At 38.3% G+C, this 26,291-nt stretch overlaps 1 protein-coding gene across 2 annotated transcripts in view; it reads left to right on the top strand.

The window, feature by feature from the left end:
* Positions 1-26,291, top strand: part of arhgef4.L (Rho guanine nucleotide exchange factor 4 L homeolog) — a 131,751-nt gene that overhangs the window by 62,489 nt on the left and 42,971 nt on the right. Inside the window, exons 2-4 of one of the 2 annotated variants that reach the window (XM_041563454.1) lie at positions 583-3,804; positions 5,654-5,950; positions 11,467-11,596. In XM_041563454.1, the coding sequence (XP_041419388.1) occupies positions 583-3,804; positions 5,654-5,950; positions 11,467-11,596 (3,649 nt within the window). Of the gene's footprint in view, positions 1-582; positions 3,805-5,653; positions 5,951-11,466; positions 11,597-19,247; positions 19,549-26,291 lie in introns of those variants that run through there. The other variant, XM_018263901.2, reaches the window with a different exon arrangement.

Raw genomic sequence — 26,291 nt, 5'->3', positions numbered from 1 at the left:
AATTGTTTTCAAACAGACGGATAGTAAATGCCATTAGTTACTTTGGTTTGGCAGAATTGGCGAAAGCTTTGCCACTTAAATTACATTACCTCTTGTGAAGTGAAGACCTGGGTGACTATACTGCAACAAATGGAAGTGTGACCTGTAACATCTACTCAAAGTTGCCTTCTACTGATATTTAAATACTGCACAGAAGGACATACACTATGCCTCTCACTATACAAACCTATACTGGTCCTTTAGTTCAAAATTGTAGGAATAACTGGGATGAAAAGAAGTCTCTATTTATAGGCAACAGTTAATATGTGTAGTCTGATTTCCACTATCTATTAGTTACAAAAGACAGTTAACTAAGATAGTGTTTACCTGCTTAAAAGTACAGGGACAATTCTGCCTTTATAATCAACTTGATTTACAAAAAACCTCTGGCTTGGTCCTGTCTTGCTGCAATTTGTCTCATAAAAACTGTTGCAAATTCAAACTGCAGCTTCCTCCAGAACACCATACATAGAAAGATATTTATATTGTCAATACATGCTCTACAGGTTCTATACTGAATAATAAAAAAATGTTTTTTTACAGACCCCTGAGCCCAATGAAGACTCTAGCACTAAAATAGATTTCACCGAAGAGCATTGCAGGGAACCATGCTTGCAAGAGGTGACTTTATGTCAGGAACAGGATGAAGACTATTTTGAAACAAGGTCAAATTTCAGTGAAAGTTCTTCAGAATTAAGAAGTGAAGTATTTGAAAGTATTTCAGATGTTGAATCGATTTCTAGTGAAACGAATGACGAACTAATCGGATCTGATTGCCTTTTCCCGGAAAAAGAAGAACCTTTGTATTCATTAAATAACGATGACAATGGTCTTTATTCCAACATCATTGAGAGCAGTACCGAAGAATGCAGTAAATATGAGACTGCTTCTGAAACAAATGTGTTACACCAAACTTTACCATTAGATCAAGAGCAATTGGATATAACTTACAATGACGTCACTCAACTAAAAGATTTCTTAAGACCAGACTCAAAAGCAGTAGGTGGTTGCACAAACATAATAGACATCAATGGATTAGAAATTAGAAGATCCAGCCTTAAGGATGTATTTGGGTGCCAAGCAGTATTACAATCAACTAGAGAAATTGCTAAATCAAAATCAGAAAACTGCCTTAATTGTGAAGGGTGTGAGACAGCCATTTTTACAGGTGGGCCCAGCCAAAGTGTGCCTAATATCAGTTTTGAGATTTCTGATTATTCTGACTTTTCTAGCAAGCATGGAATTGCAAGTGCACTAACACAAAGCAAACAGAAAACATGTTTAGAGTCTCCATCTCTAGAGGAAATTAATTTAGGCTGTTATTTAAATTCTATATCTCAGAATGTAGGACTCTTCGCACATACTGAGAAAGAAAAACACATTTCCAAGGACATTGTTCATTTGCAAGATTCCTATCTTTCTTCTCAGCTATGTGAGGGGGGAAATGTGTTATCACCTGCAGGACACGATGAATTTCAAAGCTCTCAGTGTTTTATAACCAATGATAGAAAAGAAACTAGAGGCTGTATGTCAGCAATAGACATGAATAATTCAAAAGAAAAGGTGGACAGTATTTCATCTGATTCTTTTCAAGACATATTTAAAGGTTACTGGGAAGAACCCACAGAATCTAAAGAAAAACAAAATATGACACTAGGCAGCCTGTTAAGGAAACAAGTTAGCAGACAAGAGTCAATGAGTCATGTAAAAGACCTTCAAGTTATTGCTAAATCAAAAGACTCCTTAAATAGTCTACAAGACAGATCGGCTGTTATTGTATTATCCGTTCATCAGCCAGAAACACAAACAACTTGGAAGGAAATTAAGCAAAATACATATAAACATGAAAATGGCAGTTCTTCACATTTGAACAGCAACGAACATTTAAGTCATAGCAGTGATTCATTAAATCAGGGTTCAGCTTGTGAATCATTATATTCAATGGAATGTGTGGAACTAGGAGAAGATGAGCAGAATAGTTCCACTCTTGTTGATATAAACAGGAAGACTTCTCTCTTTCAAAAGGACTCAGAAAGAATGTTTGTTCAAGAACATACAGAAACCCATGGCAGACACTTGTGGGATATATTGTTAGGTAAAGAACAAAACAATTCCCCTCAAATAGATATACAAACCTCTAAAACAAAAACCCTGAAGAAAAAAAACTATAAAGATCCAGAATTCCATAGTTATGGTCATATGGTGGAATCGATTGGCTCTAATCTTGACCAAGGAGACGATGTCTTCTTTACGCAAAAACAATACCTTGAAGCTGTACAGGATTCTGATGGAGATGAAAGTGACATTGAAGTTTCATTCTCAGAGGAAAATAGAGACCATTGTCTTGCAACAGTTGAAGACACCAGAGATGGTATGTATTATTACACCATTGAAAATAAAATGGACAATATAGACATGGTGGATGACAACGAAAGCAATTGCAGCAGTTCCAATAGTGAAGGTATTGAGGGCAGCATGGGATACCACTGGAGAAGTGAGAACAACAAAATAAGAGACAAAAAAAACAGTGTAAAGTCGTCAGACGAACAAAAAGATCCCAAAATAGCAGAATTAAAAAAAAACAAAACAGAGGAAAAAGAAGATACTAATCAAAAAATAAAAGGGACGAATACAAAAAATGACATTTTTAAAAAATACCTGTCAGCTAAAATAGCTACACCAAATGGCTCACAACTTGCCAGTCAAAATACAAAGGATATGCTGGACTTCTCTGATGAAGATTCATATGAAAGTGGTTTTCTGTACAACAGGAGTATGAGGAAGGCATCTGGGTCTGGGAGAATTGATCTTGACAATTTTACCAGATTAAGATGCGGTGTTGTGCCACCAAGCACCAACGATAAATCAGATAATCAAAAAAGTCAGGCAACCTGCAAACCTCCAACAGAAAACTGTGACACCAAGAGTGAAAGAACCACAGAGAGTAAACGATTAAAAGAAAGATTGATGTGGGCACATAAGTCTTTTTCGAGTATGTTTGATTTTAAAAACAATGATAAAGACATTGCCACCCAGAGTTTAGAGGTCACACCTAGAGAGGAGAAGAAAAAGTCAAAGCCACTTCCATCATCCTGGAAAACACTCCGAAATTCCAAAAACAAAGATAAAGACTCGTCATTTAAGAGACTCAGTGTGTTGAATTTATCAGCACATATAAATACAAACAAGCCCAGGGGAGCTTCCAAGGAAAATGGGAATGGAAATGTATCACCAATTATTGAGCCATTTAAAAAACCCTCCTCTATGGAAATAAAGCCTTGTATGACTGTTGATACAACCACAGACTCCAATCTGGAACCTCTGGAAGTTAAGGAAACACATAAAAAATGGGGCCTTAAAAATGGCGGTTCTTTTGAAACGTCTTACGATGAATCGACTATTTTTTCAAACTTTGATTCAAATGAGCCACATTCATTAAACAAACAGCCATCTTTAGTTCACTTGTGCTCAAATGCTGAAATCACCTACATGCCATCTCGACCAATGAGTCCAAAGCCTTTTAGCCAATGGCCGAGCTTTCAACGTAGGAGCTTGATCCATTCCAGAGTAAGTGCCACCTCAATGACCTCTCTAGGGAACAGTTCTCCAGTGGAGGGGTGTCCAGATTCCCCAGAGACAGCAGCAAAAACATGGGGAGGGCATTTAACAGAGAGAAATAATCCCAAGGATGATATCAGTGTGAGCAACCTGTCAAAGCCCAGCCTCAACACTGCTTCTTCAGTAATGGACATACTAAGAGATGAGGTAAGTACATTTGCTTTTCATTCCAGTGTGATAATCCTTGGCATTGATGGTGTTTGTACTTTTGTAATCCTTCTACTTGTATTAAAACCAGATGATAAAACAATGTGCCAAGAAAATTTTCCTCATGAAACTGTAGTGAAAATTTGCTGGTGAAAAATCCTCAAAAAATTGTTACGTCACAATTATTTGGATGCACATTGACTTTAATGCATTCAGACAAAATAGTCACACGTATAAAAATTGTCATATTGACTTCAATGCGTTTCGCAAATTTTTCAAAAATTTTACGATTCGCTGCAGATTCTCACAGATTTGCCCATCACTACTATCTACTTCTAGGCCCAGTGAGTTCCAAAAATGAATTATTGATGGATTTCTCCATGTGTTATTTATTAACACGTATCTTTTAATGCTGCTGAACTTTGCATTGTTAAAGGCTTCAATCCTTCCAGCAGATGCCATATAAAGCCACTGAAGTTTTTGAGATAACAAAAGGAAGCACCACCAGTACAGTGAAAATGTTCCTCTGCCTTTTTAAATTATTTAAAATTGATTTGGTAGTTTCTTGACGTATTGGCGTTTCTGCTAAACGTCAATACTGGCGTCCCGTGGTGGATTTCAGCTTGCAAGCGCCCTGTGAGAATTGCCATAGTACGTTTTCCATTAGTTTCAGTGGTAGTGCAGTTTATGCATATTTACGCCAGATGGAGCTTTTTTAAAAATGCAACATAAAAACGCCACGTCTGGCCTTGCCCTTAGATTTATTTCGGATTGAGTATTTTTGTTTGTCACTTGCCTGAGTTAGGAGACTAGTGAGGTGCTGCTTTCTGCAAATTTTTAGACCTGGTCACCTGGAGAAAAGGATAACTTTTTTTCCAGGTGTTCCCTTTGGTCCCCAACACATTCTTCATCCCAATGCGGGGTGAATGTCCTCCTGTTTAAATGAATATTTTCCCTCAGCACAATGTTTAAATAGGGAATCAACATTTCCCCAAGCACCAGGTGTCAGCCCTACGTAGTGACCAACAGAGAAGTTTAAGTATTTCCCTGAAGGTGCCAGCCTTAGATACTCTACAAATGGAATGGAACTACCTGGCCTGAATGAATGAAGGGAAGTAGAAGCCTGTAGACTTCCTTGTTTATTTTAAATAACATTTTTATTTTTTATAGCAAAGCCCATGAAAAACATGCAGACTGTGTGTTTATAAATGGTGCTTAATTATGTCTTTTGTGCAAAAGCCTCACTGCTACTGACCCCCTACTGTACTCAGGCGGCTATAGCAAGCCTTCATATGGCCATGGAACTCCTTGATGACTTCCAGTATAAGGGTGGATATTTATAGTTTAAATTAGGAGGCTGCATTTTGCTTATATCTTATCTGCTTGCAGTATGTCTGCATCAATTCCAACACTTTTCCCAGGATTTGGATTTAGCCTCCGGGGACTTAAAGCTCTGGACAATGTAAAAAAAAATTTTGTTAACAGTTGATGCAATTTTTTACATTTTTCTCACATATGAATATAGAAAGGGTTTGGCTTAATATTTTCTGGAACTTCAGTATTTGGCTGAAACTGAGAATCTGGGATTTTGTGCATCCCATGTTTCCAAATTATACATTTCTTATTATTTGTAAAGATACCTAGAAGCTTCGACCTTCGAACATCCAAATGGACATGTTCTGGGAATGAATGCTTCTTTTACAAACTCATTAGAATCTGTTTTAGCACAATAAATATTTTACTTTTAATATAAAAATGTATATATATATCATTTATGTTTCTGGCAAACGTTTGAGAAAGTTATGTTTTAGCCGAAGAGCAGAATTTCACTTAATGCCAATATAAACAGGATAGTAGACAACTTGTCCCATCAACGGCACTAAAGTTGCAAAGGGAGAGGAATGCTTTGCTTTACAAGAAGAGACCTACAGACCTGACGGCTTCTCAGAACCTGCCTATCAACAGTGAAAATAGAACTCTGACACTGCCCCAGATGGCTTCCATGGAACACAAAAGGGATTCAGAACAAACAAAGCCCAAAGCTTTATTCAAGAGCCTGAGCTGTGATAACCTATGGGTATTTGAGAGGAACCAAGAGAGGAAACTAGACAAGTCTATAGATGATCTCATGAGGAACCAGTCAAAAGTAAGAACGTCATCCATCCTGTGTTGCTTTTCTGCAAGGCTCCCTATTACTCTATTATTATCTTTGTGCTGGATGCTTCTTCTTCTAATGAGCACTTGCCTAAACTAAACTTTCTATTCTTTTAAGTCCAACACTTTTTTCTGAACTTGGAAACTAACACACCCTAACCACACTGGGCAGAATATGGAGGTAGATCAAATAGATTTAGACAATGCGTTCTCTGTAACAAGGAAATGACACCAAACCGTCATGTCTGCCATTGCAGCAAGTTATACAGTGGGTATTAGCCAAACTAAATTCATCTTTTTAAATCTGTGTTTAGAATGTATTTAGAATCAGTTAAAACATAGTAAAAGAAAAGTGATATGTCAAATGGATCAATGAAGAAAAGCATATATATATATATATATATATATATATATATACATATATAATCCTCCGAAAATACACTTCCAACGTATATCAAGGAACATCAGACTGTATTTATATTTATGGTCTATATTGTCATGCTTCTATATCTAGACATATTCTATATTTTTGTGCTTACTTTATGCTAAATCCAAATTAAAGGGTGGTTCACCTTTAAGGTAACGTTTATTATGTTATAGAACGGCCAGTTCTAAGCAACGTTTTCAATTGGTTTTCATTATTTATTTTTTTTATAGTTATTTGCCTTTTTCTTATGACTCTTTGCAGCTTTCAAATGGGCGTCGCTGGCTCCCTTTTAAATAAACAAAAGCTCTGTAAAGCTACAAATGTATTGTTATTGTCACTTTTTATTACTGATCCTTCTATTCTGGCCCTCTCCTATTCATATTCCAGTCTTTTATTCAAATAAATCCATGGTTGCTCGGGTAATTTGGACCCTAGTTACCAGATTGCTTAAAGGAAAAGGAAAGCTACAGAGGCATTTTATTGCCAATAGATTAGCTGCAATAGTGCAAGCTAGAATACTATATTTATTCTGTACATTCTGTATGTTTTACCATACCTGAATAAAAAGCTCTAGAAGCTCTTTGTTTGTTTAGGATAGCAGCTGCAGTATTAGCTTGGTGTTACATCACTTCCTGCCTGAGTCTCTCCCTGCTCTGGGCTCAGATTACAACACAGAAGGGGAGGGGAAGAGGAGCAAACTGAGCATGCTCACGCCGGGGCAGGGTGGTTTAATCTGAAGGCAGGAAGTCTGATACAGAAGTCCATGTGTACACAATAGAAGGAAAGAAATGCAGTTTCTTTTGACAGGGGACTCAGAGCAGCATTACTTTAAGGGTTTACTGGTATATTTAGATGGACCTTTCTGATAAGGCTTACTTAGTTTTAACCTTTCCTTCTCCTTTAAGATGCAAATTGAAGAGCTGCTGAATAAAAAGCTAAATAACCCAAAAACCTTCAATAATAAAAAATGAAAACCAACTGCAAATTGTCTCAGAATATCACTCTCTACATCAAACTAAAAGTTTAAAATAGTTGCACAATTATATTACTCAAATCTGGCCCATACCTTTTGATTGTATCATAATGTAACCTCTTTGTTGGCAACAAATTTGTTGTCATATGATATACATATGTATATATATACGTCACCATTTGCTCTTTAGCTGGGGTCTGGTGAAATCCCATTTTATTCTAGGCTCTTTTGGGCAAAACAAAAAGATGGGATGGGATCCTTTTTCCGAAAACCAGTTATACAGAAAGCTCCGAATTCTAGACTCCATTTTAATCAAATAATTACAATTTTTAAAAACTATTTCCTTTTTTTCATAATAATAAAAAAGTACCTTGTACTTGAGCCAAACTAAGATATAATTAATCCTTATTGAAAGCAAAACCAGCCTATTGGGTTTATTTCATGTTTACAACATTTTCTAGTAGACTTAAGGTATGAAGATCCAAATTACAGAAAGGTCTGTTATCAGGAAAACCCCAGGTCCTGAGCATTCTGGGTAACAGGTCCCATACCTGTATTATAGTTACTCGGTAAAAAAACATAATCACAATTTCTTTTCCTTTCTGAAACAATAGACTTGTCCAAATCCTTTATGCATGTACACAATTTGCATCCAGTAATAGGAATTCCGATGGATGTTAGTGAGCAGCGCTGAGCACTACTACCCCATTGAAAAGAATGGTTTTCAATGACGCATAGCAACCACTGGCCTATTACTCATATGTGCTTCAATGAAAATAAAGGGCATCTTATGAAAAAGATGAACTTTGCAAGACTTTCCATAGAGTGGTGATGGATTCCAGCATTGCCAATAGCAGAGAATACAATGATGTAACTTGTGCAAATGGCCCATTGTGATAGTCTGCTTATAAAAATATTATTTTTAAAAATAATATTTAACATTGTACATGATGTTAACTGGCTTTTACTACAATATCAAGTCACATTGATCAAGACTACATCAACATTTAAGCATTTCAATTAACTTTTAGTATTATAGAAATGGAAATATTCTAAGAAGATTTTCAGTTGGTCTTTGTTTATTTTTTATGGATTTTTCTTTAGTTATTTGCCTCCATATTCTGCCTCTTTCTAGCCTTCAACTGAAAGGGAGTTATTTACTAAAATCCAAATTTATCTCATATTTTATTTAAAAAAAAAACACAACCAAACTCCCATGCTCGATTTGAACTTATTAATAGTGATGGGCAAATTAGCGCCGTTTCGCTTCGTGGAAAATTCGCAAATTTCACAAGAAATTCGTGAAACTGCAAAAAATTCGCGAAAATGCTCCAGCGTCCAAAATACAGACGCCGGAGTCCATTTTTTTATGCCATCGAATTTTCGCTGCCATTTCGCGAATTTATTCGCCAGCGGCGAATCGTGCAAATTCTATGCTAATTCACGAATAAATTTGCCCATCACTACTTATTAGTAAAATAATCCGAATTAATCGGATCGTGGAAAATCTCGATAAAATTGAGCGAAAACCCAAATCGTTCAAATTTTTAGTTCCCAGATCTAAAAAGTCTGATTTTTGGCTAAACCCACCCAAGACCACGATAACTTCAAATCGAGATATGTGCCTCTCCCATTGACCTCGGCAGGTCTGAGATTTTGGCTTTTTGCTGCATTGGGTTATAATAAATCTCAAAAAAGTTTTTGCCTCAAAAAGCCAGACCAGATAAATTCGAGGTTTAGTAAATAACCCCTAAAATATGCCTGACCCTGGCAACCAAAAAAGTTTGAGGAATCAATGTTATTGTTGTATTATTTTGTTAGTAGTAGTAATCTTTGTATTCAGGACTTGTACTATTCTCTCTTCAGTCCTGACTGCCAAACGACCAGATAGTACTTTAAATTCCAGAATGTGAAATGTAAATTATTTAAAAATGAAGACTGATTGCAGATTATTTTCTTAGAATATTCCATACTTAAAGTTATTTTTAAAGCAAGCTTCACTTTTAAGGATGGATTTTAGATTTAGGTCTTGATTTCAAGGACTCTGTAGTTTACATACATTATACACAGTACTCCCTTGGAACGTCCTTGGATACAGTCCTGGGGCCTACTCTCTTCCAGATCATTTGGATTCATTTTTATAAAAATAAATAAATGACCAGTTTTACACAGGGTGTAACAATTGCTTCCAATTACATTATATTTTATACAGTTATGGAAACCCATTGTTCAGATAGCTCCGAATTACGGGAAAGCCATGTCCAAAAGATTCCATTATAATCAGATAGTTCACATTTTTAAAAAGATTTCCATTTTTCTCTGTTACAGTAAAACAGTACATTTTTCTTGATCTCAACTAAGATATTATTAATCGTCATTAGAGGCAAAATAATCGGAATGTTTTTTTTTAATGTTTACATGGTTTTTAGCAGACTTAACATACGGTGATCCAAATTACGGGAAGACCCTTCATCAGGTCCCTAACATTTTGCATAAAAGGTTCTTTACCTATTGTAATATTATATATTTATGCTTCCTACAGTATCTATGTAAATATAAATATTAGCTTAACTCCTTTTCATGTCACATATGCCCATTCAGGCTTGATGCATCTCAGGTATTTACTGCCACATCCTTCCACATCATTGCACATTTCCACTTTTACTAGACATCCATTATACTGGGCCAGAGTTAAATGGGCCTGAAAGTTATTTTCTGTATTGCTCATTCCTATATTATGTACAGTTGACCAACAGAATTTATTTTACAATATTTTGTCAGGGAAATATGGTAGTTTCTACAGGTGTTAACTTGCAGCCAATATAGCATTTTAGGTGTCCCTGGAAATGTCTCAGCAACATGAAATAGGTACGGCCATGGTTCACCTCCTATTGCAGCCAAAGGAAATGATGACACATATGAATAACTATGGCCTAGAAACATACCTTTGTTCTGGAGCAATGTTTCTGTTTCTGTGACATTGTCTATGATAGAAAACCATTTCCCTGTGACGTCTCTAGAAAAGGGCATGGTATCTCATGGGTCATTTACCTTACAGCTATATATATATATATATTTTATTTTTCTTTGATCTTGGGTGTTCCTTTTAGATTCTTGAGAGCTTAATTGTTATCAGTTCAGATGCATGTGGTATGGCTACAGTAACACCAACATTCTGTAATATGTGCATTTTATTTGGGTATATAATGATTTGGAAAGTAGTTTTCTGACATCTGTTACTATGAACAGAAAGATGTATACAGTTAGAAGAGAATCAAAGAAGTGCCCAACAAACTGAAACTAACCATTTCCTTGTCCTTTAAGATATAACACCATTTACAATGTGTGCCTAAAATCTTACTTAAAGGGATACTGTCATGGAAAACATGTTTTTTGCAAAATGCATAAGTTAATAGTACTCCTCCAGCAGCATCCTGCATTGAAATCCATTTTTTAAAATTTACACATTTTTTTTTATATGTAATTTTGAAATCTGACATGGGGTTAAACATGTTGTCAGTTTCCCAGGTGCCCCCAGTCATGTGAATTGTGCTCTGATAAACTTCAGTCACTCTTTACTGCTGCACTGCAAGTTAAGTGATCAAGTCACAAGATAACAGCTCCCTGACACAAGATAACAGCTTCCTGGTAGATATGAGAATAGCACTCAATGGTACAAATCCAGTTCCTGCTGTGACTTCTCCAGTTACATTGAGCAGGAGAAACAATAGCCTGCCTGAAAGTAGTTCCATCATGAAGTGCTGGCTCTTTCTGAAAGCACATGACCAGGAAAAATTACCTGAGATGGCTGCCTATTCACCAATATTACAACTAAAAATTACACTTATTGGTTCCAAGAATAACAATGTACACAGTGTAATTTAGTAATACAAACTATGCAATAAAAATCATGACATAATCCCTTTAAATGTGACTTTGAGGTTCCACCATGCTCACAATGACAAACAACAATCCTACACCCTTCTTTTACATTTCCAGTCTGTTAATGCACTTCCAGGTTTTTCTTTTTCTTTTTCCTCTTACAAAATCTCACTCTCATCCTAGAGATACCGTTGCAAGTGTCAATCATGGGTGTATTCTTCCGTAGGCCTCTTTGAGCATCTCTAATGGTCCTCCAGATATATTCAGAAGATTCCCTTTGAAGGTCCACTCGTTTTCTCGTAGCACACCGACCAGGCTTGATCTTGTGGGCTGTGTGAGGCGCACGTCTATCTCAGGTTTGTATATGTGAATTTCACTCATTTTAACACATATTGTATTTGTCCATGTAGCTTTGCAGCACTACTCAGTGTATGGTATCTACTTGCAGCTGACTTTTCAAGTTTTGGTCTTCTACTTCTCAGACTAAATGTTTTCTCTTTATCTGTATTTATAGGCACTTATAGGGGTAGTAACACAGGCAGAATTTAGTTAAGGTAGTAGCTTTGGTGGCCCTTAAGACCAATGGTAAACATGGACTTCTATAGTCAGGAATTGTTTCATACTGTATACTCTCCCTTTATTCAGGTATGAGATCAGTTATCCTTTATCCAGAAAGCTCCGAATTATGGGAAGGCCATCTCCCATAGACTCATTTCCTTTTTCTCTGTAGTAATAAAACAGTACCTTGTACTTGATCCCAACTAAGATATAATTAGTCCTTATTGGAAGCAAAAACCAGACGATTGGGTTTATTTACTGTGTAAATGATTTTATAGTATAGTTAGGTCATGAAGATCCGAATTATGTAAAGATCCGTTACTACGAAAACCCCACGTCCTGAGCATTCTGCATAACAGGTCCCATACCTGTAAATGGAATTGTGGAATTTATTGCAAGAAGAAGCAACTACTGTGGAAGTAGGAGACCTCCAGGTTTTTTGAGGTGTAATGCATGCACTGATTGCCTCTACCTAAATGTGAAGTCACGTTGTTAGCGAGACAATATAAAGTAAATAAAGTACCCTCTCTTGTTGCTTCAAATGAAAGTTCTTTTCTTCTAGTCTAAAGGGGTGGCCTCTGGTACGGTGATCCACTTTATGGGTAAAAAGGTTCCCTGCTATTTGTCTATAATGTCCTCTAATGTACTTGTAAAGTGTAATCATGTCCCCTCACAAGTGCCTTTTTTCCAGAGAAAATAACCCCAACCTTGACAGTCTACCCTTATAATTTAAGTCTTCCATCCCTCTAACCAATTTAGTTGCACTTAGTCTCTGCACTCTCTCCAGCTCATTTATATCCCTCTTAAGGACTGGAGTCCAAAACTGCACTGCATACTCCAGGTGAGGCCTTACCAGGGACCTATAAAGAGACAAAATTATGTTTTTATCCCTTGAGTTAATGCCCTTTTTTATGCAAGACAGAACTTTATTTGCTTTAGTAGCCACAGAATGACACTGCCCAGAATTAGACAACTTGTTGTCTACAAAAAAAACCCTAGATCCTTCTCAGTTAAGGAAACTCCCAACACATTGCCATTTAGTGTATAACTTGCATTTATATTATTTTTACCAAAGTGCATAACCTGCATTTATCAACATTGAACCTCATTTTCCAGTTTGCTGCCCAGTTTCCCAACTTAGACAACTCACTCTGCAAAGTGGCAGAATCCTGCATGGAACCTATAGTTCTGCACAATTTTGTATCACCTGGAAAAATAGAAACAGTACTTTCAATGCCCACCTCCAGGTCATTAATAAACAAGTTGAAAAGCAAAGGACCTAGTACAGAGCCCTGCGGTACTCCACTAACAACACTGGTCCAATTAGAAAATGTTCCATTTACCACCACTCTTTCTAGTCTATCTTTAGCCAGTTCTCTATCCAGGTACAAATACTATGTTCCAGGCCAACATTCCTTAATTTAACATGTGACAGAAATGACATCACTAAGTTCCGATTATAACCGATGACATCACTAAGCACAGTTTTTGAGGATATCATTTACAGGACCTCTCTGAAAAAGGAATCCAATACACTGTATGCCGCTTGCAAAACCCCCCACGCGCGAGCGGCTGGGCGGCATGCCGCCCTAGGCCCAGGCCTTTGTGGCCTCACAAAAAAATCTGGGTCTGATTACATGGCACAGATATACACAGAAATATACACTTTTTGGTGGCTGGCAGTACAGTGTATTCCCCTATTCCCAGCTGTATATTTCAATCACAGTCCTATAAAAGGTTGCTGGAAATCAAGCTACTGATGTCCCAAGGACACTCCTCTGATGACAGATTGTTCAAATTAGGTTGCAAAGCAGATTGATCAGCTCCGGCAACATATTCAGGAAGCTGCATCCAACAGATGTGAAGGCATCACTACAGCTTTATCATTTAATTCCTGAGCAACCTGCTATAGAGCTTTAGCCACTGCTAAAAAATAACCTGTGTATAAAGACAACACTGCTATGTTTTAAATATTCCCTCTGTTCCTAGGGTTCTACCCTGGCCATTGTTAATAATAATATTCTTATAATGCGCCAGCAAGGTAGTTTGATTTGTATATATATATATTAAAGCTGGCCATAGATGTTGAGATTTTTAAAAGATCAGATCCTGATCGTGAGACCACGATCTTCTCAGAACAATCGCACAATCGTACGAATTGACCATCAACTAAAAAGACCAATTTGCCAGGAAAACAAAGGGTAGCTGCCTGCTTGGCCCTGCAAACATAGATAGATTGCACTGGACCGACAAAGATTTTTTGACCTGGCCGATCAATTTCCTGACAGATGTCGGCCGAAAAATCGTAAGATGTACGATCGTTCGAATCCCACTAACCGCACGATAATTTCGAAGGATTGGTCGGGCTTCCCTAAAATCGGTCGTCGCGTCTATGGGGACCTTAACTGTGGATTGAACAGTGGTACAATAGAAGGTTGTACACATCAGACATTAAGGGACCTGTTATCCAGAATGCTCGGGACCTGGTGTTTTCCATACAATGGATCTCCATACCGTAAGTCTACAAAAAAATCATGTAAACGTTAAATAAACCCAATAGGTTGGTTTTGCTTCCAATAAGGATTAATTATATCTTAGTTGGGATCAAGTACAAGCTACTGTTTTATTATTACAGAGAAAAAGGAAATTGTTTTTAAAAATGTTGACCATTTGGATAAAATGGAGTCTATGGGAGACGGCCTTTCCATAACTCAGAGCTTTCTGGATAACAACGTATAACGGATCCCATACCAGTACAAATAATGTTCAATACAAAAAGTCTAAAAAGGAGGGATTTGCTCATTGGAGATAGCAATCGAAAACTACCCATATGAATTACTGCAAATCTGACTGTTATTCTTGGTTTCTGTTTAGTTGTTTCTGCCTTAAAGGTGACCCCTTTTTAAGGTTTCTGAGCCAAATGTAACATTTTTTGTTTGGTTACAAGGAAGTGATTTCTACATGTCACTGCCCTTGCAAGATTTTTCTTTCTATAATCTCCAGGGACATTTCTGTGTCATCTGCAAAGCTTGGCTGATGATCTATCCCAAAAGCATTATTTAGATTGACCTTGGACAATGCCGTGTACAGAATTTTATCATGTTGTAGGAAGCTTTAGAGGCAAAAACATTTCACATTGGGAAAGCCTAAGGAATGTCAGCTGGTAAACATAAAGTAAATAATTTGAGTATGTGAATGAAAAACAGTCTTGAACGGTGTCATAGGGAGATAAATTGTTATATATATTCATAAATAATTAGGGATGGAGGGAGATAAATTGTTATATATTCATAAATAATAAGGGATGGACCAAAACCAGGATTTGTTTTGGGATTTGGTTGGTGTTCAGCCTTTTTCAGCAGGATTTGGATTCAGCCAAATCCAAGTGCCTGCCTGAAGCAAATCCGATTTGGATTTGCTTCCAAGGGGTTGTTCACCTTCCAAACACTTTTTTCAATTACTTTCCATTATTTATTTTTTACTGTTTTTCCAAAATCTAAGTTTAAAGTTGAATGTTCGTGTCTCTGGTGTTTAAGTCTGGCAGCTCAGTAATTCAGGTGGAAGACTCTGAACTGTTACAATTTTGCAACATTTAGTTGATACATTTCTCAGCAGCATCTCTGGAGTATTAGCAACTATTGTATCAATTCTAACAGCTGCCTGTAATGAAACTCAGAGATTCTGCTCAGCAGGGACAAAGATAAGAAATGTATCAACTAAATGTATCAATTTAGAACAGTTTACAGGGTCGGCGACCCCCCCAGGGCTGCTTTAGAAGGTGAAAAAAGACACTTGACACTTCAATATTAGAAAAAGTGTCATAGAAAAAGTCATTGGAAAAAGTCGTTATTTCTGGTGATCTATCTGAAACCAACTAGTTGTTTGAAGGTGAACGACCCCTTTAAAGGGGTGTTTCACTTTTGAGTTAATTTTCAGTATGTTATAGAATGACCAATTCTAAGCAACATTTCAGTTGGTCTTCATTGTTTATATTTTACAGTTTTTTTATTTATTTGCTTTATTCCTCTGACTCTTTACTCTTCACTGATCCCATCTAAAAACAAATGCTCTGTTATAGCTACTATTTATTATTCATCTTTCTATTCAGGCCTCTCCTATTCCTATTCCAGTCTCTTATTTAAATCAGTGCATGGTTGCTAGGGTAATTTGGACTGTAGCAACCAGATTGCTGAAATTGCAAACTGGAGAGCTGCTAAATAAAAAGCTAAATAACTCAAAAACCACAAATAATAAAAGCTGAAAGCAAATTGTCTATAGAATATAACTATATACATCATACTAAAAGTTAACATAAAGGTAAACAACCCTTTTAAAATCATGTGACGTGAAGTTTTTTACATGAACTGGACCCTTCCTTGCTCATATTTGCATATACAAATTAGGGCTTGGATTTGGTTCAGCATTCACCCAAATCTTTCATGAAATATCTGTGATTCGGACGAATCCCAAACTAGTGCATTTGGTGCATCCTTATAAACAATTATAAGTTCTCTAGTGGAAAGCTTCTATTGGATGCCTCTCCCAAACAACATCACCCTCCTCCACTGCAAGGTATTAATATTAAATTGTCTATTTACACATGTTATCCAGGGCACCATATATTTAGCAAGGCCCCCCGCCCCATGCTCGACTGGGGCATGTACAGAATGACCCAATATACTGTGCGTTGACACCATCCCACTGCAGGATCTAATTGTTTTATTTATTATTTATCTATCCCTCATTGATAAGCAGCAATCTATTTTTCTGTCATCATTCGGGTTCCTTTTTTTAATATTATTTTATAATTTTATTATTTTATTACTACAGAGAAAAAGGAAATCATGTTTAAAAATCTGAATTATTTAGATAAAAGGGAGTCTATGGGAAACGGCCTTTCTGTAATTCAGAGCTTTCTGGATAACTGGTTTCCAGATAATGGATCCCATACCATTATATGAATACATATTAAATAATAATATATATTAATATATGTTATTAAAATGACACATTGACTGCCCATTCATGATCTTTATTGGATAAGGTATAGCTGGCCATACAGTATGAGATTGTCAAATGAGAGGATATTTCACCAATATGCCCACCTTAAGTTTGGCAATATCAGGCTGATCATGAAAGCCTCTGTATGAACGGATTGTAATTGTCGCTATGCAGGGTGTTGGATCAAGGACCGCATCAATGTGTAATTGCAGGCCCGGATTTGTGGAGGCATAGGGCCGGGGCATAGGGCGGCAGGATTTTAGGGGTCGGCCTGCTGCCCAGCCACACCCACATTGGTTCAAAAACACTGGGAATGCGCTGGAGATACAATCATTTTTTAAATCTCCTATGCGCCAATCCCCACTGATGATGAAAATTTGCACTAATAATTGGGAGAGGACGGTGGCAACGAACGGCAGTGGGCCCAGGGGCACCCACTATGTAAATCCGGCCCTGTGTAAATGTAGTCCTCGATCAGACTGGAAAATAAAACCAAAAATCAAACCTGTACCAGGGTGATTTACAGACAGATATTGGTATTTCAGTACCATCGGCTGGCACCATACATGCTCCAATATGCTGCCAGTTCGGTCCTGAAAGACAGAGATGAAAGATTTTATCGGCCCATATATGTTTATTATGTTTATTTGTGTTTAATTTGTTCCAAATATTTAAGTAAAGGAGTAAGAACATGTTAGCAACTAAGTGGGTCATTTACAATTTTTTTTTTTTTTGAATATTTTATTTTATTTTCACATAAACAGGAAAAATAAACATGACAGCCAGGGCCAGATTTCCGTCTGCGGCGCTCTCAGGCCTCACGGTCCTAACACCTGCCGTCCACGCACCCCTGCACGAGCGTGCGAGTATGTGCCATAGCGCATTGGAACTCTGTGGGTTTTGGCAAATGCCAAAGGGGTTGCTGTAAGGTGCCATAGAAAGTCAGTATTTAGTGGGCTGGTGGGGCTGTTTGTGCCTCTGTGTGGGCTGAATTGTCCTCTGTGTACCTGAAATGCCAGGGCCTATTTTAATTCTTAGTCCGGACCTTCTGCACATATAACAATTGCTGAAGATCTCTGGGGAGCCTAGCGACCCTGTGAATGCAATGCTGCCTGTGTTCTTCAGTGCTAATTTCATGAGGTGCATGTGGGGGAGCATGTAGGCGTACCCCTTCCCACACCATAACCTGTGTGTGTCATTCAGAAGTACAAGTTAGGTAGCAGCAGCAGGTGAAGACCACAATGTAGCCCTGTACTCTCTGCGTCTCCTATGGTGAAATTTGACGCAAAGTGCAGAGCACAACATTTTTTAAATTTGTGCAAGGAGGAGCACTTTAGTGCCCTTTTGTGCTCACGCATTTGCATCTGGGGTAAATGACCTCTATAGTGTGTTTTGGGATTTTTTTTCTGTTGAATTTTAAAGTTTTTTAAAAAGTTTATGAGTCTTGTAACTCAAGTGTTCAATTCTGCACTACCAGTCTGTAGTTACGCATGCTTATACCAATGCTGAATGCAGAAAGGACCAAGATCAAGTCCAAGGGGATAATGATGAAAATGTTTCTGACAGTCAGGACTCAGGAATCACCTTTGAGTTAACTTTTAGTATGATGTAGAGAGTGATATTCTGAGACAATTTGCAATTGGTTTTAATATTTTATTATTTGTGGGTTTTAAATTATTTACCTTTTAATTCAGCAGCTTTCCAATCTGAAATTTCAGCAATCTTGTTGCTAGGGTCCAAATGACCCTAGCAACCATGCATTGAGACTGGGATATGAATAGGAGAGTGCCTGAATAGAAAGATGAGCAATACAAAGTAATGCATACCAATAACAATACATTTGTAAGCTCGCAGAGCATTTGTTTTTTAAATAGGGTCAGTGACCTCCATTTGAAAGCGGGAGAGTCAGAAGAAGAAGCCAAGTAATTAAAAAACTATAAAAAAAATAAATAATGAAGACCAATTGAAAAGTTCTTAGAATTGTTTTTAACACACTAAGGTGAATGACCCCTATAAATCATCAATTTGATATTTTATAAATCTGCCTCTATGTATTTCTGTATTCAGTGCATAATCTGTTCCCTCTTGTTGGTACAGACTCTAAACCCGTCACAGAGAAATTGTTAAACAGCCTTTCCGAGATCAGAATCAGTATGAAGACAGAATAAAAGGGGCACATTTGTAAAAAAAAAAAAAAGTATCCCATCATAAGGTTCCAGGATATTTGCAATGACTGTTGAAGGTCAGCATTATAACCACTGTTTGTTAACGTACCACAAAGTTCCACAGCACATGAATTGACCCAGATGCACTGCAGGAGTCGGTGGACCATGTCTGGGATTTTAATTGCAGCCCATATGTGACGTTTAGGTTGATGATTGTAAGCAAGGAACAAGTCAGTCTCCATGCACAGCTTTTGTTCAGAGGAGCCCCCCTAGAGGCCCCCTATGATGTCAGGTTACTTATCACTGGGAAGGACAGACATCTCAGCATTGAGCCTGCAACAAGAGGCTTCTCTCAGTTGAGCTGTGCATACAGTCTGTCTGGATGAGGACTCGCCAATGCCCCAGTGATGCCATGAACCCACACAGCAGCAGTGGGAGCTCAGGGCTTTCCTCTGGCTCAGATTCTGACAGCAGTAGCTGCCTTGGCTGGGGTGGTGCTTCTACTGCAACTGCTGCTACTGCTGCTACTGGGAGAGGTTTGTTGTCCAGATACTGGAGCTTGGAAAGCCTTCACTCTGCTACCGGTAAGGGAATGCTCTAGGGACGGCACATGAAGAAAGTGGGATATTTATTGGCATAAGGAGGATAAGCGATTAAGGCAGAACAGGGTGCTGTGTTGTACATTGCATAGAAATTTCATGAATAGCTTCAACCAACTCCTGGGAAAATGAAACACTGTCCTGACCCTGTCCCAACCTCTCTAGATTGTTCCCATAGAGGGTGGCGGCATTGTGTGCCAGAAACGCACCGGAGGAACAGCGAGCGCAAAGGCAGAAATAATAGAATGTGGTATAGATGGCATTCTGTTCAGCAACTTGTTAGGCAGCAGGTTGGGAGGGGGAGGCACAGAAACTTGAACTGATTTCAGTCATGTAGCTAATGTTTTACAATTAATGTACAGGTATTGGGATCCTTTATCTGGAAACCCTTATCCAGAAAGCTCCAAATTACGGAAAGGCCGTCTCTCATAGGGGTATATTTATCAAAGAGTGAAGTTAGAGGTCGCCACAGTCCTCTAGATTGAAATTCCGCCACTCTCCATTTATCAAAGGATGAACTTTCACTTTCACCCATTGATAAATACTCTTTTAAAAATCCCATAGAAATAAATGGAGAGTGGTGGAATTATACTCTAGAGGACTGTGGCGACCTCTTACTTCAATCTTTGATAAATATAACCCATAGTCTCCATTTTATCCAAATAATAGAAATTTTTAAAAATGATTACCTTTTTCTCTGTAATAATAAAACAGTAGTTTGTACTTGATCCCAACTAAGATATAATGAATCCTTACTACAAGTAAACACAGCTTATTGGGTTTATTTAATGTTCACTTAATGTATGAAGATTCAAATGACAAAAATATCCCTTATCCAGAAAACCCCAGGTCCCAAGCATTCTGGATAACAAGTCCCATACCTGTATTTGCTTTGTTTATGGGTCTGGGCCCCCATTCAAAATATTAACAATACCCAGGTCACATTATGGATTTGTTTAATGGCATTAATGAGACTGCAAGGCCTTGTCATCTTTGGACTACTTTTAAGATTGTTTATAATCTTTGTCTTCATCATCACCATTATTGTTATTATAGATTTTATTATATTATTATTAGATTTTATTTATTATATCAGATTTTATTTATCATATAGATTTCATTATTGTTATTACAGCAGATTTGATACTGGCAGAGGCAGGAGAAAATAATGTGGCAGTTGCTGTATATATTCACATCAGAATTATTTATTCCCCATAATGTTATTCTCATGTTCTCTTTAAATAAGGAGGAAACACAGAAGAGGGTATTGCATTTATGTCCTTCTTTTGCTTGTCAGGTCCTGAGGGGTATGCAGGAATGCCCCGGGACAGTCCTGATTTTGACAGCTCAGCCTGCAGTCCCGGGTTTGTTACTGAAATGTCCCGACTTTCTTTTTGATCTCCTTCACTAAATAGCCAGAAAAAGATACAAAGTTTCTAACTTAATTGGCTTTTGACAGAGAGTCCAGAATAGATTACTTTAGATAAGCAGGTCTTTTGGGAGAATTTAGACTCACAGCTTGGTGTGGGCTCACAATGGGAGTGGTCAAAAAAAATTCTGCACTCTGCGCTGCAAATCTTTTTGTCCCTCTTTCTACTTCCAAAATGTTGGGCAGTATGGACTACTTATAACATCATCTCCAGCTGAACTACAAATTCCAGGATTCCCAGCTATCCTAGGCTACACATCCTGGACACTAAAAATGGCCTGGGTCCAAACCAGCCTGTCCTACTGGCTGTGGCAAAAACACTGGGCAAGAGCTTCTTATGTATGTTTTGTCTCCTTGGGTCATTAAACCATAATCAAGTTTAGTTGATGGTACCTCCCTGTACTGGCGAGGTACAAAACTGACATAAGATGTTTTTCTTTAAACTCTCTAGTTGGAGATATAAGACTCCAATATTATCCATATTGTCCAATATTATGAATGCTTTACAACAGGTGCCAAGGAAATTCAGCTTGGTCCCCTTATTCAAGTCACTTAGTGTGAAAGTAGGTTTTGATCTTTAGTTAAGCGTGGTTTAATTGCTTAATGCATCTGAATGTCCCAGGGCTATAGTCAGGTCTGGACTGGCAATCTATGGGTTCTGGTGTATTATCCCACTGCTTTTTATACAGCATAATAAATATGCCCCTGAATGTACTGTAACTATGTGCAGTTCTGGGCCCCCCCCTGTGACCTGCTTCCTCTATATTTATGCCATTGCTTTAACAGTAATATATTTACATATAATGGTACATCTATAGAAATTAGAGTTGGTGCAAAAACATGCATCCTCTAAAACATCTGTCTTTTTATTCAGCTGCTGAGTGACTGAAGCCTAAGGAATTCTGTATTTATCTTGTCTTGATTCTGTGCTGCTCCTTGAGGCTGCCAAATAGCTTACAGCACATTCCTCAGGCCTCTGGACAATAAGCAGAGGGAACTGCTCCCTGACATTCAACTGAGCTTTCACAAGCATTCCAACATGCAAGTTCTTCTTATACTTCTTCTTATACATTATCAGCCTTTATTCACATAGCGTCGACCACATACAGCAGCGCATACACTCTACTATCTCTTTTATTATACTTGTTCCTAATGATCGAGGAGTACCTGGAGGAAAGCCTTACAAGCCCAGGGAGAATATACTAATTCATAGCCTAGTTTTTGGGGTATGACTAGGGTTACAAGAGAGTGGTTGATGTAAGAAGTGGTAGGGCTGCCAGGGACTGCTTGGGACCTGGGGGTTTCCGGATAATGGATCTTTCTGTAATTTGAATCTTCACACCTTATGTCTACTAAAATCATGTAAACATTAAATAAACACAACAGGCTGGTTTTGCTTCCAATACGGATTAATTATATCTTAGTTTGGATCAAGTACCATACCTTCCAACATTTTGGAAATAAAAAGAGGGACAAAAGTTGGCTCGCGAAAAAAAAAAGGAACAAAGGCACACTCAATTCAATGCTTCTGCAAAAACTCCAAGTTTATCCTTTTATTAAAGGTGAGATCCCAGCAAAAGTTGGCTCGCGTATCGCCGTGACAATGTTTTGACTACACCCATTTTGTGGCCACTCCCCCTAATTACCATGTTCATTTTACAAAATTTTGCAGGTTATGAAAGTTTGAACATATTTCTGTAGTTTTTTTCAGTTATTACAGTTTTGTCAATGAAGGTGAATTGCCCTTTAAGCTGTGAGTCTAACTTTTCCCAAGGGATCTTATATTGTTGCAATTTGCTTATCTCAAAATTGTTACAAAAGTATCTAATCTGCTGCTGTGGCTGTTCTGGGCTCTCTACCAAAAGCCAATTAAGTTAGAAAATCTAAAAACAGGACAGTTGGGAGGTATGAAGTACAAGGTACTGTTTTATTATTACAGAGAAAAAGGAAACCATTTTCAAAAAGTTTGATTATTTGGATACAATGGAGTCTATCTAGATGGCCTTTCTGGATAACGGGTTTCTGGATAACGTATCCCATACCTGTAATATTTTATACCAATGTTATTAATAGCAAAGGAAGGGGAAATCGTTTAGCTGTTGTCCCAGAATATACTATTCTGATACACTTGGTCTACAAACAGTCTCACTGGTGCTACTGTGCCAACATTGAGTAAATATTTTGTTTAATGCCTTTTCTAGGTTTTTTTCCCTTTGTGAAACCTTAGTGGTGCCCTTGATTCCTCCTAACATTTCCCCGCGGCGCCATTTCCAAGGGGAGTATGTTGTACAGTGAAAGGATAGTTGGGGTAAGAACTTTCCCACCCTATTCCATCCAATCACAGCTTTCTTTTTTCCAGACAATTGGCAATGAGTTGTTTCTAGGCTTTGTTATTATTGTTGCTGTACAACATAATGGTTTGACTTAATTACATACATGAATTCTATTCATTTTAAGAAAAATCGCCAAACTTCAGGGTCAGACAGAATTGTAGAGCTGATTTTGCATTAAGTACATCTCTATTCTTGGCCATTTTCAGTGTGAAGTGGCAGAGCTAAATTTAGTCTGAAATTCATGGCTGGTAGGCATGCAGCAAGGTCTACCCCGATTGATGTTTTGGGCTGTCACATGCTGTTATGTATATCAGCAGAGTTGTGAGAACTGGAGCTGAAGAAATAAATTAGGCTGCCCAATGAAAGAAAAGAGCTGGGAAACTAAAGCGAAGCCCTGAGATGCACCCGCAGACTTTTATATTTGGATAACCATAAGAACAGGGCAGAAGCAGGCGAGCACAGTGAGCTCAGGTCTCTATGGTGGCACCAGTACTATATTCTGCAGGTGATAAGGATGATCAGAATCTAAAACATGCTCTACATGTGGCTACATGAAGCCTGACTAGCTTTAGCAAATGCCTATTCTGCTGTGGAAAAAATGAAGGGCCACTATCACCCATTTTGTGTGATGCACCCACTTATTAGGGCACTCATTAATTTACTACAATCCAGAATGCAAGTTTAAGAGCACTAAGGGGAGCAAACACCTGCCCCTTAATTCTCAGTTTGAAGTACAGGCTTCCAAAGCGACCTTTGCCCACTCAGTGCTCCATAGGCTGCATCTCTGAATGATGGATAAGGGGCTTAAGTGATCACCCATCACAAATACAGCTGTGTCCAAAACAGAGACCTGTCGCAGTTCTGAAGGACAGGGATCAAAGTACAAAAAACATGGCAGGGTTGCACTGGACCCGGGTGATAGTGGACCTTCATATTTTTCCAACCCAATCCTGCCCCCCCACCCCGGGCACAACACCCTCACCTCCATCCCGGCACAATCACAGGCACAACAAACTAAAATAAAGTATGCTTGTGGCTGGGGTAGGGGGCCCAGAGGTGGAGGGAGGTTGCGTCTGGGACTGGGAGCTCGGGGGTGGTCTTGAGGCTGCAGCTACAATGAGCCCTGGCCCCACCAGTCCGATTCTGGATTGTGCCTATTTATTGGACTTTGCGCCTTACCCTTTAGGTAGTAGGGATACACCGAATCCACTATTTGCCATTTGGACTAATCCCAGAATCCTTGGTGAAAGATTTTGCTGAATACCAATCCAAATCCTAATGTGCATATGCACATTAGGGGCAGGAAAGGAAAAGGTGTCAATAAAATGTTTTTACTTTTATGTTTTGTGACGAAGTCACGTGATTTCCCTTCCCGACCCTAATTTACATATGTAAATTAGGATTCGGTTTGGCCAGGCACAAGGATTCGGCAGAATCTGAATCGTGCTGAAAAAGGCTGAATCCTGGTTGAATCCCAAAATGAATGCTGGATTTGGTGAATCCCTAGTAGGTAGTAATGGCTCCATTGTGTATCTGAAATTGGCACTATGTGAGGTGAGGGGTGAAATACATTGTGGGGGTTAAGTAATAAAAGGCACTGTGTTTGCCCAGGAGCAGTAACCCATATCAGCCAATCAGCAGGTAGCATTTACTGGTCATCTGTTTAAAATCAAACATCTTATTGGTTGCTATGGGTAACTGCCAGGCCCGGATCTGTGGGTTCTGGCAAATGCCAGAGGGGCTGCTATAAGGTGCCATAGAAAGTCACTATTTAGTGGGCTGATGGGGGGCTGTTTGTGCCTCTGTGTGGGCTGATTGGGCCTCTGTGTACCTGAAATGCCAGGGCCTATTTTAATTCTCAGTCCGGGCCTGGTAACTGCTCCTGGGCAAACCTAGTGCCTTATTATAAATATGGGGGTAAAGGTCCCCATAGACGCAAAGATTTTTCTTGCCGAACGACCGATTTTAGCGAAGTCCGACCAATCCTTCTAAATTATCGTGCGGTTATCGTGCGGAAATTATCTTACAATTTTTCGGCCGACATCTGTCGGCCAGGTTAAAAAATCTTTATCGGTCCCAGTGCAATCTATCTATGTTTGCAGGGCCAAGCAGGCAGCTCCCCTTTGTTTTCCTGGCAAATGGTCTTTTTAGTTGATGGACAATTCGTACGATCGGTTCGAGATAATCGTGGTCTCATCGGATCTTTTAAAAATCTTTACTTCTATAGCCAGCGTAAGACTTGTGGGTCAGGCCAACCAGCTGATTGGTTAGACTTTCTTACTGCTTGTGAAGCCCATCCCTTTTGCAAACTAGCAGAATTTTTATTTAGTATTTACAGTAAATGCCCCAAATCATACCATTGTAAATACAAGCAATGATTGCAGAGTGAAATGAAGAGAAGTGTCCCTCTAACTGTAATATAGTACGAGTGCACTATTTAACTCTACTAATGTAAATGTACTGGTGCAGTCACATTACTAGAAAGATATGTCAAATATAATTGCTTTTAATTTCCTTGTAAACCACCCCCCAGCCCTTCAGTAAACACTGCTATATTTGGCTCAACTGGTTGTCATGGAAATCACAGTATGTGAAGAATGCAGGGTTTGCTCTCAGCCAACAATGAGTTTTTACAGAAAACATCCCTGTTTATCTTGATATTCTGGCCAAGGCAACTTTGTCTCCTTATAGATACATAGGGAAAGGCTTATTAATCATCACTAATAGTAAAACCTTTTGTCTCATTCCCAAATGATTTTTTTTTTCTCAACAGTGAAAACATATTCCAGATACTATTCTGCCTGTATTTTTTAATCTGATGTTAACTCACACATTTTTTTTATTTTAAAGGCAAAATAATTAAGTATTTTCTGGGCTGTGATCACCACGAGATGTATATGTACCAAGAGAAGGCGCAGGTGTATCTCTGTTATCTCCATAGATTAATAATCCATTTAGTCTATTTG

Source organism: Xenopus laevis, chromosome 5L (genome assembly GCF_017654675.1).
Source record: "Xenopus laevis strain J_2021 chromosome 5L, Xenopus_laevis_v10.1, whole genome shotgun sequence".
Lineage (NCBI taxonomy): Eukaryota > Metazoa > Chordata > Amphibia > Anura > Pipidae > Xenopus > Xenopus laevis.
The sequence above is the reverse complement of the archived record's forward strand: the minus strand, read 5'-3'. Positions and strand labels throughout refer to the sequence as shown.